This window comes from Ostrinia furnacalis, unplaced genomic scaffold (assembly GCF_004193835.3).
Source record: "Ostrinia furnacalis isolate ACB-3 unplaced genomic scaffold, ASM419383v2 OfSCF2147, whole genome shotgun sequence".
NCBI lineage: Eukaryota > Metazoa > Arthropoda > Insecta > Lepidoptera > Crambidae > Ostrinia > Ostrinia furnacalis.
In genome coordinates this window covers 127,293-139,691 of record NW_021132386.1, presented here as the reverse complement: position 1 = coordinate 139,691, position 12,399 = coordinate 127,293, and the positions used below count along the sequence as shown (strand labels likewise).

The window sequence follows — 12,399 nt, the reverse complement described above, 5'->3', positions numbered from 1 at the left end:
TCAAAACTAGTGATACCACAACTAAAAATATTAGTATTACTGTGTACAATTTTAAATAAATAATCGAGTTGCAATTTCTCAGACTTTTAACACAATTTTGTATTTATTATTGTAAACGCAGTGAAAAGCCTTTTTTAAATTCTTTTACAAATTATTGTTCATAATTAATTAATCATGGTGATCTCAGACATTTAACATTAAGGATTGACAATTTAACTTAATCATTATTCGACTGGTTTTTACTACAAATTTCTCTTGTTATTTTTAAAAAACTCAGTGTAATGACTTTACGGCGTTCAAATGCAAAATATTTTGTAAAGTGAAAGTAAAAGAAATTGCAGTGATCGATGACCTACTTTTCGCAGTATTTTATTTTTTTCAGTGTAGCAACACCGATTACTGATTGTGCAGAAGAAAAAAACAATGGTGTGATTCCAGATTTTTATTTGTAAGTATTTATAGAATCCAATATCAATTTAGCTAAACTAACGGTTGTGAGTCGGTAAAAACGTTCACGCACCCGACCATGCCGATACCGAGGTATAAAATGCGTACTGTTCACTAGAAAATCGCTTTTTAAGATTGACGTTCTGTCATTTCAATTTTTTTACTCTATTTATTCAGCTTGATTCAGCTAAGCGCCATTTACTGCAATAGATCGGCCGATGTGTGCAGATTTTAGCACATCTTTAAATAAAACGCGAATCAGCGCAAGTGCAATGGCTGGATGGCTCTGACGTTGATAGGACCAGTCGACGTTTCAGCCACCCGCTTTCGCGTTTTTCACGTATTTTTTTTCATGCCGGCACGTAGTTTTCATGTGTTTTGTGTCTTTTCTGCCGTTTTTTGATCGGTAAGTGTTGTTGGGAAGTGGCGAAGTGAGATTGCGACCCGCAAGTGTTGTATGGTCCTTGACAGCTAACGTGTCATCCTTTTATCATTAGATGGAACGGTCAGTCATGCAATCAATCGTCACGGTAAACAAAGCAACATGTTTTATGCGTATTTGTAAATATATCCTTGCAGGGTCACTGAGTGATCCATGAGGTTGCACCATTATTCTGTCCCAGTGGCATCTGTAATGGCACATATGATTTTGACAGTTGTATTATCATGCAGAGCACCAAAAGCATGTTATCATTTTCAATGCTCCATACCACATAAGTTTCACATAATCCAGTAAAAAAACTGCTACATTTTTCTAATTCAATACTGGTATGAAATAAAATGTTTCATTCTCATATTCAGTTCGAAGTCAGTGGATATTACTTTAAAGTTTAAAACATTATTAATTAGCTTGCAAATGATTAAATAGTTAGCATTCTTTGGCAGTAATTAAAATTAATCATATACAAGATAAAAATACATACATATTGACGTCTTATTTATACTTAGATAAGAGTCCCTTAAGTGCGCCGAGAGTATCCGTGGTTTATTCATGGTCCTTCGAGCCGGATATCATCAGGAAGCTGATGTCCATTGGGCACTGGTAACGGTGCAGGTACCGGGATCACACTTTGTGCATTTTTGGAGGGGGGTGACGTCCTGGACAGTGGATTGCTGTCGCAAACAGGACAGGTGAAGAAGCTGGGTCAGCTAGGAGCTGCTGACACCAGTTTGACAGTACCAGCTGTGGTGCTGTCAGGGCAACCAACTGGTTGAGGAACATCAGATGATGATGGTGGTGCTGCGCTGAAGTGGCGCCATCTGGTGGAGACACGCTCGGAGCCCTAGGGAGTCGTGTTGGAGCCCTAAGGAGGACGTCTCGGAGCCCTAAGGGGTTCGTGTCGGAGCCCGAAGAAGTTCGTGTTCCGTTCGGCGCCGTCTATTGTGATAGTGTGTGAGTGAGACGGATACAATTGTAAGTACTCTTTTGACATTTTTATTTGTGAAGAAAATTGAAGAATTTTGGACTTTATTTACACTAGAAATTTAACTTGGAAAATTTAAACTGTTTATATTAACTTAGAAAACAATTCGAGGAATTTCTTAAGAACCGATACCGCGCCCTTGAATTTTTGAGCTCAGAGTCCAAACCGATTCCGAATAAAAGCTTGCCTATCAATAGAACGAAAACTATGCACGTTGCGACGTTAGCCTGCCCCTTTTGTAAGGAAGAACACAAATTGAGCACGTGTAAGGGTTTTATAGATAGTTCAGTGGAAGTTCGACGCGAATTTGTGGCATCCAACAATGTTTGTTATTGTTGTCTCGGGAACAATCACTCTGCCAAATTTTGCCACAGCAATTACAAGTGTCGTATATGCAAGAGAAGGCACCATGCTCTCCTGCATCCTTCAACCAAGAGTGCCGCTCAGGAAACCCAAGCTAGGGAGGTTCAGGCTGATGATAATAAGGAAGTTGATGCCTTTATTTCTTGTACATCTACAAGAGATAATGTTAATTACAGCCAGGTTTTGTTAGCAACGGCACTTGTAAATACTGTCTCTAAATACGGCCAAACCTACACGATTCGTGCTTTACTGGATCAGGGGTCCCAATCGTCCTTTATTACTGAGGCGATGGTTCAATTGTTGGGGTTGAAAAAGATACCAGTTAAAGGGCAGATCATAGGAGTAGGTGGCACGAACGGGCTTACGACGAGGTCTATAGTGGAAATTAAAATATCATCACGAATTGATCCAACCTTTTTTATTACGGTGAAAGCTTATGTGTTGGGGTCCATTACTTCACTTTTACCTACTCACAAGATAACAGTGGAGGAATGGAAGGAACTTGAGGACATTGTTCTCGCGGATCCGAGCTACTATACTTCCAATAGTGTCGACTTATTGTTAGGTTCAGAAGTATATAGCCGGATAATCCAAAATGGAGTCATAAAGGGACCACTTGGTTCACCACTTGCTCAGTGCTCGTCATTGGGGTGGATTTTGTCTGGGGTCGTGAATTCGCCCGCGAAGCCCTCTGGAACAATAAATGTGATGCACTGTAGCGTGGAGGATAATCAGCTTCTAAGAAAATTTTGGGAGCTAGAAGATGACATTCCGTTGCCAAAAGAGAAAATGTATACAGAAGATGAAAAAGCATGCGAGGAATACTTTACCAACACTACTCGTAGGGATGAGTCTGGTCGGTATATTGTGCGACTTCCGGTAAAAAATGAGGGTCCTGATGTGACGAATTCTCTGCAAATAGCTGAAAAAAGGTTTTATTCATTAGAACGAAGACTGAAGAACGGCGATCTGAAACAAAAGTATACAGAGGTTATTAATGAATATGTCGACATGAATCATATGGAACAGGTGCCTAAAGATCAAATCCTAAATTCCAAGGCAATATACTTACCACACCATGTAGTTATACGCGAAGACAAAGATACTACAAAAGTTCGTGTAGTGTTTGACGCATCATGCAAGGGAACTAATAACCAATCTCTAAATGATTGTTTATTGGTAGGTCCAAGACTACAACCTGACTTACGTCACATATAGTTATTTAATTTTTAGCGTTAAGAGTCGCATCTCAAACTAATTTGAAAATTATAAATAACTTGAAAAAATCGAACTGCCTAAGGCGGGAATTGAACCCACGACCTTCCTTGATTTTTTCAAGTTATTTATAATTTTCAAATTACGTCACATAGTCATGCGGTGGAGAAATCATCCTATTTGTCTGTCCGCCGATATCGTTAAGATTAGAGATGAAACGGATAGTTGTTTGGCCGGATACCGGATACCGGATATCCGGCCAGCTGCTAGGCCGGATAGCCGGATATCCGGCGGCCGGATAGTTGGCCCATTGTCTCGTTGCATGTTGTGACGAGTTTAGCGCCACACAGGTGCTTCGAACGCGATCAGTGGGTCTATTAATAGACTAGACTAGTCACACTTTTCGAAAATCGAATCCGTCCGAATAGAAAGTCAGATTTTGCCACTTGTCTAGGGGGCAAATCAATTCGGGTGATTTCGGTGTGCGATTGAATAGCGAAAATTAAATTAGTCTACTTGCTGCGTTATCTGACTGAACTGTCTGAACTGAACATCATGTCACGACCATCAGTGAAAAATAGATCGCCTTTTTTATTTGACAATATTTTGACATTCACAGATGTTTAGGTAGGTACTATTTATGTATTCGTCATTAGTGTGATTAGCCCAGAAAAAAATTGTTTTTGAAAGGCTTTTTTGTAACTTTTTGGACTTTAAATAAAAGCCGTCATTATTATAAGCCATTTTATTGATATTTACCTTAAAGATTAATGTATTTCATTTTATTAATAGGAAAATGTCGTAGTTTTTTAATATCCGGTATCCGGCCGGATAGTGAGTTACTATCCGGTATCCGGCCGGATAGTAAATTTAAGCCGGATATCCGGCCTACCGGATAGTTACCGGATATCCGTTTCATCTCTAGTTAAGATGTATCGGCAGGTGAAAGTGCATCAAGACGATGTCGACTTTCAAAGGATACTTTGGAGAGACGATGTAGGCGCTGAAATAAAACACTACAGACTTTTAAGGGTCACCTTTGGAGTAGCTTCAGCTCCCTACTTAGCGGTGAAAGCCTTACAACAAGTGGCTTTGGATCATAGTGAAGATTCTCCAACGGCGGCTGAAAAGATACTGTCCGACTTTTATGTGGACGATCTCATGACGGGTTGTGAAACAGTCGATCAGGGAATTCAACTTTACCGAGAAATAAACATGATGTTAACCAAAGGAGGGTTTGAATTGCAAAAGTGGACTACTAACAATGAAGATTTGTTAAATGCGATGAAAGAAGATAGTGATATAAATCAAGAGGAAGAAAGCCTGAAAATAAAGACTGATGAAATAATAAAGATTGTCGGTATTACCTGGAGCCGTAGTAAGGATGTGTTCCGCTACAAGGTTGATGTACCGGCATTCGAAGAACCTGCAACAAAGAGAAAAATTATTTCAGACATATCTAGATTTTACGACCCCTTGGGATGGGCGGGGCCGTGTATTATAAAGGCAAAGATGATGATTCAGAAGCTTTGGCTAGCAGGTATTGATTGGGACGAAGAAGCGCCAAATGAGTTAGTAAGGGAATGGTTAATTTATCGTGAAGAATTAGTTCACTTACGAGACATTACTATACCACGTTGGACTGGTGTTAAGACTGGTGACTTGGTAGAGCTGCATGGGTTCTGCGACGCCTCCAAAGAAGCATATGCAGCTGTTGTATATGCTCGCGTTGTTGACACTGAAGGAAATATTACAGTGACGCTGCTTTCTGCAAAAACAAAGGTAGCACCTGTGAAGCAAGTTTCTATACCACGATTAGAGTTGTGTGGGGCTGTGTTATTATGCAGGTTATTGTTGGAAGTGGCATCTGTAATGAACATTGAAAAAACTTACGTGCATGCTTGGACGGATTCGACGGTGGTGCTGGCCTGGATCAATAGTTTGCCGAATCGTTGGAAAGTTTTTGTAGCGAACCGGGTGTCTGAAATTGTAACCAATCTCGATTCCCATCATTGGTCACACGTATCGACGAAATGTAATCCAGCAGATGCAGCGTCCCGAGGGTTACAGCCATCAGACCTAGTGAAAAATAACATGTGGTTTCAAGGTCCAGAGTTTTTGCACAAAAAGGATATTGAATATCAGAAGCCTAAAGACATTGAAACCAATTTGGAAATGGCTAAAATCAAAGCTTGCTGCACTACGGTAGAGACATTTCAGTGGGAAAGGTTTTCAACATTAACTAAGTTAATAAGGGTAGTAGCTTATTGCAAACGGTTTTTAAACAATTGTAAAAGGAGCATCGTTGATAAACGTGATGGATACTTAACAGCTAGAGAAATGCAAGAAGCTATGAATTGTTGTATAGTTGCATGCCAACGTGAAAACTTTGGTGTTGAGATCGACATATTAAAGAAAAATGAAAACTTACCTAAACGCAGTCATCTTCAGTCCTTGAATCCTTTTCTTGATGAGAACAATATATTGCGAGTTGGCGGGAGGCTTGAAAATTCGCAGTTTGATGAACGTCGAAAACATCCTATTCTGATGCCTAGAAAGTCTTTCCTAACCAATCTCGTCATACTGGATGCGCATACGCAAACTCTTCACGGCGGTCCACAACTAATGATGTGTTATTTGCAATCTCGGTATTGGATCTTAGGATTAAAACCAATGGTAAAGTCAGTTTTTAGGAAATGTGTGACTTGTGCAAAGCATACTGGTAATGTTCAAACGCAATTGATGGGACAGTTGCCTGCAGCGAGGGTCACTCCCACTCGTCCCTTTAAATCTTGCGGAGTGGATTACGCCGGTCCCATTCAACTCAGAACGGCTAAAGGCCGCGGGCACAAGTCATACAAGGGATATATTTGTATATTTGTGTGTATGGTCACGCGTGCCATACATTTAGATGTGGTGTCCGAGCTTACTTCGGAAGGTTTTTTACAAGTTTTCAAGAGATTCGTGGGTAGACGAGGATTGTGCACAGATATTTGGAGCGACAACGCCACAAATTTTGTTGGAGCAGCGAGTGAATTGAAAAGGTTATTTACATTGGAGAAAAGCTCAATGATGCAGGAGATAGCCGAGAGTTTGGCAACCAACGGATGCACTTGGCATTTCATACCATCTCGCTCTCCCAACTTTGGTGGCCTTTGGGAGTCAGGTGTCAAATCCGTTAAATACCATCTGAAGAGAGTAATTGGGAATTCTACACTCACTTTTGAGGAGATGACAACAGTGCTGGTCCAAATAGAGGCGTGTCTCAATTCTCGACCTCTATCAACCATCACTTGTAATGATGATGACGGATTTAATGTTTTGACGCCTGGACATTTCCTCGTGGGTGAAGCACTTGTTTCACCACCTGAAAGGAGTTACGAATCCTCGAACGTAAGCACTTTGCGCAGATGGCAATATGCGCAGAGAATGCTCCAAGATTTCTGGCGTCAGTGGTCGACCCAATACTTGCAACGTTTTTATCAACGTTATCGGTGGTCTACGCAAAATCGTCAACCTAAGGTTGGTGATGTCGTTGTTGTAAAAGAGGACAGCTTGGCTGCCGGTCGTTGGCTTTATGGCAGGGTGATTGAAGTCCACCCCGGTAACGACAATATTGTTAGAGTTGTTAGTTTAAAGATTAAAAATGGTGTTATAAAGAGGCCAGTGTCTAAAATTTGTCTCCTTCCTATTACTGAGTAATATCGGTGTTTAGTTCTGGGGGCACGGCAGTGCCCCCGCCAAGTCGAGCGCGAAGCAAACACTGCCGTACCATCCTTTACTCGAACCATTTCGCCGCATTTTCAGGCCCCTATTTGAGAACCTCTGGATAAGACCAGAACGCAGAAATTTTCGTCATTTAGTAAGCTATAATCNAAAACTAAAATTAACAGTCAACTCAAATTCAAATTGCGATATCATCGCCCACCATGAAACAATAGTAACTACTAGATTACTGTACACACCAATAATAAAGTTAAAAAAAACAAACTGTGTAAAAAAAAGCCATTGTAACATGTAACAAAAGATTCATCCTTCAACTTGAAACGTAAAACACTAAACCCACCAAAAACATTCTGTAAAAAAACTAGCCAAGTCTCGATGGAGCTGCTTGTTTATCTCTAAAAAGTAATGAAATCTAGACAAAGTCGTGCCAAGTCTATGGTTCCTTACTGCGATTTCTTTATTATTATAGTTAATGTTGTGTGACTTGGCCGTTGAAGGGTGACAAAACCAGGTGCTCCATGACACCATTGCACCAATCTGTCGCCAGAACCGCTACCCATTGACGATGGAAAATTGCCACTTGGAAAACGTTGGTTCAACAATAACCAGTCAATTGTGGGTTCAGTAAAGCTGCGTATTTATAATGTATGATTATCTTAATAAAGATTGTTCAACGGCCAAGTCACACAACATTAACTATAATAATAAAGAAATCGCAGTAAGGAACCATAGACTTGGCACGACTTTGTCTAGATTTCATTACTTTTTAGAGATAAACAAGCAGCTCCATCGAGACTTGGCTAGTTTTTTTACAGAATGTTTTTGGTGGGTTTAGTGTTTTACGTTTCAAGTTGAAGGATGAATCTTTTGTTACATGTTACAATGGCTTTTTTTTACACAGTTTGTTTTTTTTAACTTTATTATTGGTGTGTACAGTAATCTAGTAGTTACTATTGTTTCATGGTGGGCGATGATATCGCAATTTGAATTTGAGTTGACTGTTAATTTTAGTTTTATTTCCTGTTGTTAAGGACCTAGGACGGTCCTTGGTGGGCGATATGGATAAACCTTCCATGAAAGTTGTTACATTTAGTTGCCGATAGATGTCACTGCACTTTGAGATGCGAAAAACTGTACCGCGGTGTCCAGATTTTTTACCCCTATTATATATACCCTGGAGTGTTTTGACATAACAAGCAATAAATTGTCACCTACATATTGACGTCTTATTTATACTTAGATAAGAGTCCCTTAAGTGCGCCGAGAGTATCCGTGGTTTATTCAATACACCCAGCTGTTATACATTTAATCACGTCTTGCTGACACTTGTAGATAAAATCAGTTGGATACAAACCACGTTTTGATTCCGATTCAAATTTGCATATCCACATGGAGATTTAAGATTGTATTATGTGGGTGTGTACATTCATTTATATTTTCATGGGTAATTATAATGAGTCATCTAAATTGCAATACTACTTAATCATTTACTTTGTTAGTAGAAGAAAGAAAGAAAGAAATATTGTTTATTTAGTTCAAAATCATTCACAATCATCAGATGTGTATACATGAGCTTGTTTTTAGCTTTATTTTTGAGTGATTTGGAATGCTCTTCTAATTATTTCTCAATCATTTAGAGAGCAAATAATAATATTGGTATTTATATACTCAGTCAATGTATATTTAATTATCTCTAAGCATGGACCTATAAAAAAAGGCGGACGGAACTCGCGCTACAACAAAACTGTGACGCAAAATTTTGGCGTTTGTCTATTGTGTGAGTGAATTTAGGGATGCCATGTTAGCCAAAACATTTTACCCATTTATTTTAAGAAAAACATAGATCGGCAGATGTTACTTGGAAATGTAGACAGAATTTGAAAAGGATGAAAGGTGAACGCGTTGAGGTAGGCGCGAAATTTTCAATGTTCAAATTTTCTTACATTGTTTGCAAGTCAGTGTCAGGGTATGTACATAATGTTGATCAAAAATGATTCACGCAGTAAAAAATTACGAATCTTGTGTACATTATAATCATAATCTTATGTATCATCAATATAATTATTATTATCTCTGATAGATTTTAACATACAACCTGACACTGACTTGCAATCATTGTAAGAAAATTTGAATTTCGCAGTTCCACATTTTTGGGAAGGATCAAATCTGCCTATGAAAAATCCCATTAAAACACAATTATTATGATAAATTATTTTATTTCTATAGTATGCGTAATAAATAACTAAAAAGTCCTAAAATTATTATTAATTTACCATATTTCGGGTAATTTTCCCACGTAAATAACTGAGAACACTGGTCTTTGACGTATTATTTTTTCGAGTGAATGACGTTTGATTTCAATTAATTTCAATATTTTAATGTCGGGAAATAAGTGATTGGATTATTATTTTACCTGTGAAATGTGATTCCTTAATTTTTGTTTGTTCGAACAGAACGGTTTTTACACAATTTCATCACACAAGACATGTCGTATTCGTGTTGATTTTTCGCCGCCTAAATGTGTCAACTGTGTGAAGTTTGCACTCGAAGTGGTGCGTCAGGGTGTGAATGTGTGCGTGCCGGCCTGTACGTACAGGCAAGCTGGTGTATCCTAATGTCACAGTATTTTGTTGATGAGAATCCGTCCGACTTTTTTTATAGGTCCATGTCTCTAAGTAATGTAGATAACGTTCTAACTGTCATATTAATTCTGCTTATTTTCTGGTTAGGTGCTTAATTGTTGTGATAGTTTAAACTTTAAACTATCATTATTATGTATGTTTTATTCTAGTTTAGATAGCAATATTTGATATTACAAATGGATCTATTGCATCTATCACAATACTCCTATAATCACAAAAAATACTTGCTTAAGTGAAGCAGCAAATCCAACGCACAGCATTGAATAGAGGTCTGTGATTGGTTTGTTTGAACCTGTGCGTCCCTGTGCACTGTGAGACCTCATAGTAATGTTTGTGGATACGAGCAACAGTCTGTTAAACAATAGCATAAAGTGTATTTTTAATTGGAGTTATTTTTATGATTATAAACAACTAGTTATATTGGCCTTCCTCACAATAGGACTGTTATCAGTAAGCCAATTACTTAGTGATTTGTAGTTCTATGATAAGGTGTTACTTACTATGGAGTCAGAGTCCGAGTGTGCCATTTCAGATGTTACTTAATAATTTAGTGTTAGATAAACTTTATTACTCAATATAGGTACATATTGGCGGGTTGTAGTATTATTGTAAAGTTTATAAGTATAGGAATTTATAAGTATACAGGGTGGCCAGGGAGTTGACGTTCAAAGTTCCTCACATCAAGGTGTATCTAAATCTAAATCATATACCTATCTGTATATCCATACTCACAACATGATTTTTTTAGGTTGTTTCAAGCTGTTTATCTGAATTCTGTGTATTTTTTGTGTGCCAACTTTAACTTCAATCAAGTTCTAATGCCTACGCGGAATAATTAAATACGCGATGTCGGGACATGTATAGGTGTCCTAAAAAGGGCCTATAACCACCATACTATAAAGAATCGGATTTTGACAGTGTTTTCTCTTGTTTCAGATAATCAACACAATCCTGCAATACAACTTTCCAAAATCTTCCTCAAGACTGTTACTTTAGAATATAATTTAATTTTTCTTTAGTGTAAAGACAGATCGAAGCGTCAGCTAGTGAAGGATGCCAACAGCGAGAGAGAATCAAAAGACGGAATTAGCTATTTATTTTATTAATTAATTTAGCGTAAACCCATCATAATTATTTTTGTAGTGAATCCATTATATTAATTATAGATGAATTAACTCATAAACATTGAGATTTTACAATATTTATTTTCTAATATCACAATGGTGGATAAAGGTCAGCCGACGTAGTTTGCATTAACCGTTGATGGGCCAGTATGGAAAATATGGCGTCCAACGTGTCTCTGCGAAGTAACAAACAGCGGAAGGAGAACCTTATAACTAGGAAGGATAAGAGTCCAGAGAAGACTATAAGGGGTACACGAGGCGCGTACAGGGGAATCCCCTCTACGTCTAAGAGGGATGAGGATGAGACGGGCTCGACGGAAAGACTGGATAGACCAAAGAAATTTATCGCGCAGAAAAGCAACTACGGGCTCGGGAAGCGACCGGACTTCTCGCTCAAGAACAGGAATGTGCATTTAGCGTCGTCTCGGTATGGGCAGGTGAGTTTTAGATCTGTTTAATGTATTAATTAATCCTAATATTATTATAATCATGAAACAAGGGCCGAGAATCAAGGAGTCGTTAGCATTTAGTAGACCTAGTTTCTTCTCGATCTGTATTTTTATTATAACGTGTATATTTATTTAGGTGAAACACTGAAAAATACATGCGGCTTGAACGTGCTGCTGGTTAATAGCTTTGCATGTCTCCAAAACTCGAAACTTTCTCTGGCGGAGTTAATTCGGGTTATCAATACATCGCTGGCACTAAATATAATCGTTCATGATGATGCCCCGGAGTCGTCATAGCAGCTGCTTATGTATACCTACATTATACATGTTATACACACATTTATCGAAAAAACGTTTAGTTACGTGATATCGGTCGTAGAAAAATTCAGGCACTCTCGATATTTCCGGGGAAAAAGTATTCGTAATAAATAGTATACTTTCTATTTGTTTTGTGAAAGTTTTGGACATTTTACATTGTTAACTATTTATTTATTTATCATTTTTACGGACAATGAAAATCAAACCCTTTCTGTAACTTCGAATAAACATTTTCTTGTAAGTACAGTCAGCGTCAAATAGTTTGTGACACCCAAAGTAGCCAAAAAGTTCGCATCACGTCTGTTACATTGGAATAAGGTTGGTTGTCAACTTTTTGGCCACTTTGGGTGTCACGAACTATTTGACGCTGACTGTACCTGCTCCCGTGTTGTGCGAGCCATTTATAACCAAACAGGACTGATTGTTAAATCAGTCCCACATAGCTTAGTCCCCGTGAACCTAACGAATGGGTCAATTTGGAGCAATTTCACTCAATTATCCAGTTGGCCGATTTCACGGCGAGGTGGTGCGGACTCGTGCGTTGATAAAATCACGACTGACATCCACTCGGTTGAATTGAATGGTGCATCCTTGGCTTCGACAATATTCGGACAATGTATGTCAAACTTATTAGTGGTTATGCTGTAGATCCTGGCTACACAGGAGTTGCAGCGGGTAGAAACGAGAGGTG

At 38.6% G+C, this 12,399-nt stretch overlaps 2 protein-coding genes across 21 annotated transcripts in view; one reads left to right on the top strand and one right to left on the bottom strand.

Moving 5' to 3' along the window:
- The first annotated feature begins 368 nt into the window (after positions 1–368).
- The window catches only part of Wnk (Wnk kinase), a 90,533-nt gene continuing 78,502 nt past the window's right edge, over positions 369–12,399 (top strand). For 13 of the 15 annotated variants that reach the window (XM_028307241.1, XM_028307236.1, XM_028307227.1 and 10 more), the window contains exons 1-2: positions 369–448; positions 10,754–11,378. In XM_028307241.1, the coding sequence (XP_028163042.1) occupies positions 11,091–11,378 (288 nt within the window). In that variant the 5' untranslated portion in view covers positions 369–448; positions 10,754–11,090. The other 2 variants (XM_028307228.1, XM_028307229.1) reach the window with 2 other exon arrangements.
- Positions 1,984–7,160, bottom strand: LOC114354712 (uncharacterized). Of its 6 annotated transcripts, XR_003656044.1 has the most exons (6): positions 5,881–7,160; positions 5,343–5,528; positions 5,068–5,217; positions 4,817–4,875; positions 3,065–3,203; positions 1,984–2,925 (listed from the first exon to the last, which is right to left on the bottom strand). XR_003656044.1 is itself a non-coding variant. In XM_028307249.1 (5 exons), exons 2-5 carry the CDS (start codon positions 5,124–5,126, stop codon positions 2,836–2,838), a joined length of 300 nt encoding a protein of 99 aa, XP_028163050.1. In that variant the 5' UTR covers positions 5,127–5,217; positions 5,343–7,160; the 3' UTR covers positions 1,984–2,835. The 6 variants fall into 6 exon arrangements, 3 of the variants coding, with proteins under 3 accessions (XP_028163050.1, XP_028163051.1, XP_028163049.1); XR_003656043.1 differs by having other exon boundaries at positions 5,068–5,528; XM_028307249.1 differs by having other exon boundaries at positions 3,065–3,156; positions 5,343–7,160.

What these genes read in the sequence shown, in the direction of transcription:
- LOC114354712 (XM_028307248.1), bottom strand. Translation starts at nt 5,126, where the DNA reads ATGCAGCTCTACCAAGTCACCAGTCTTAACACCAGTCCAACGTGGTAT. An exon ending in ACGTGGTATAGTAATGTCTC is followed by an intron (nt 4,876 to 5,067) that starts GTAAGTGAACTA and finishes TCTTTGTTGCAG; the next exon opens with GTTCTTCGAATGCCGGTACA. An exon ending in CATCCTTACTACGGCTCCAG is followed by an intron (nt 3,157 to 4,816) that starts GTAATACCGACA and finishes ACCTTTTTTCAG; the next exon opens with CTATTTGCAGAGAATTCGTC.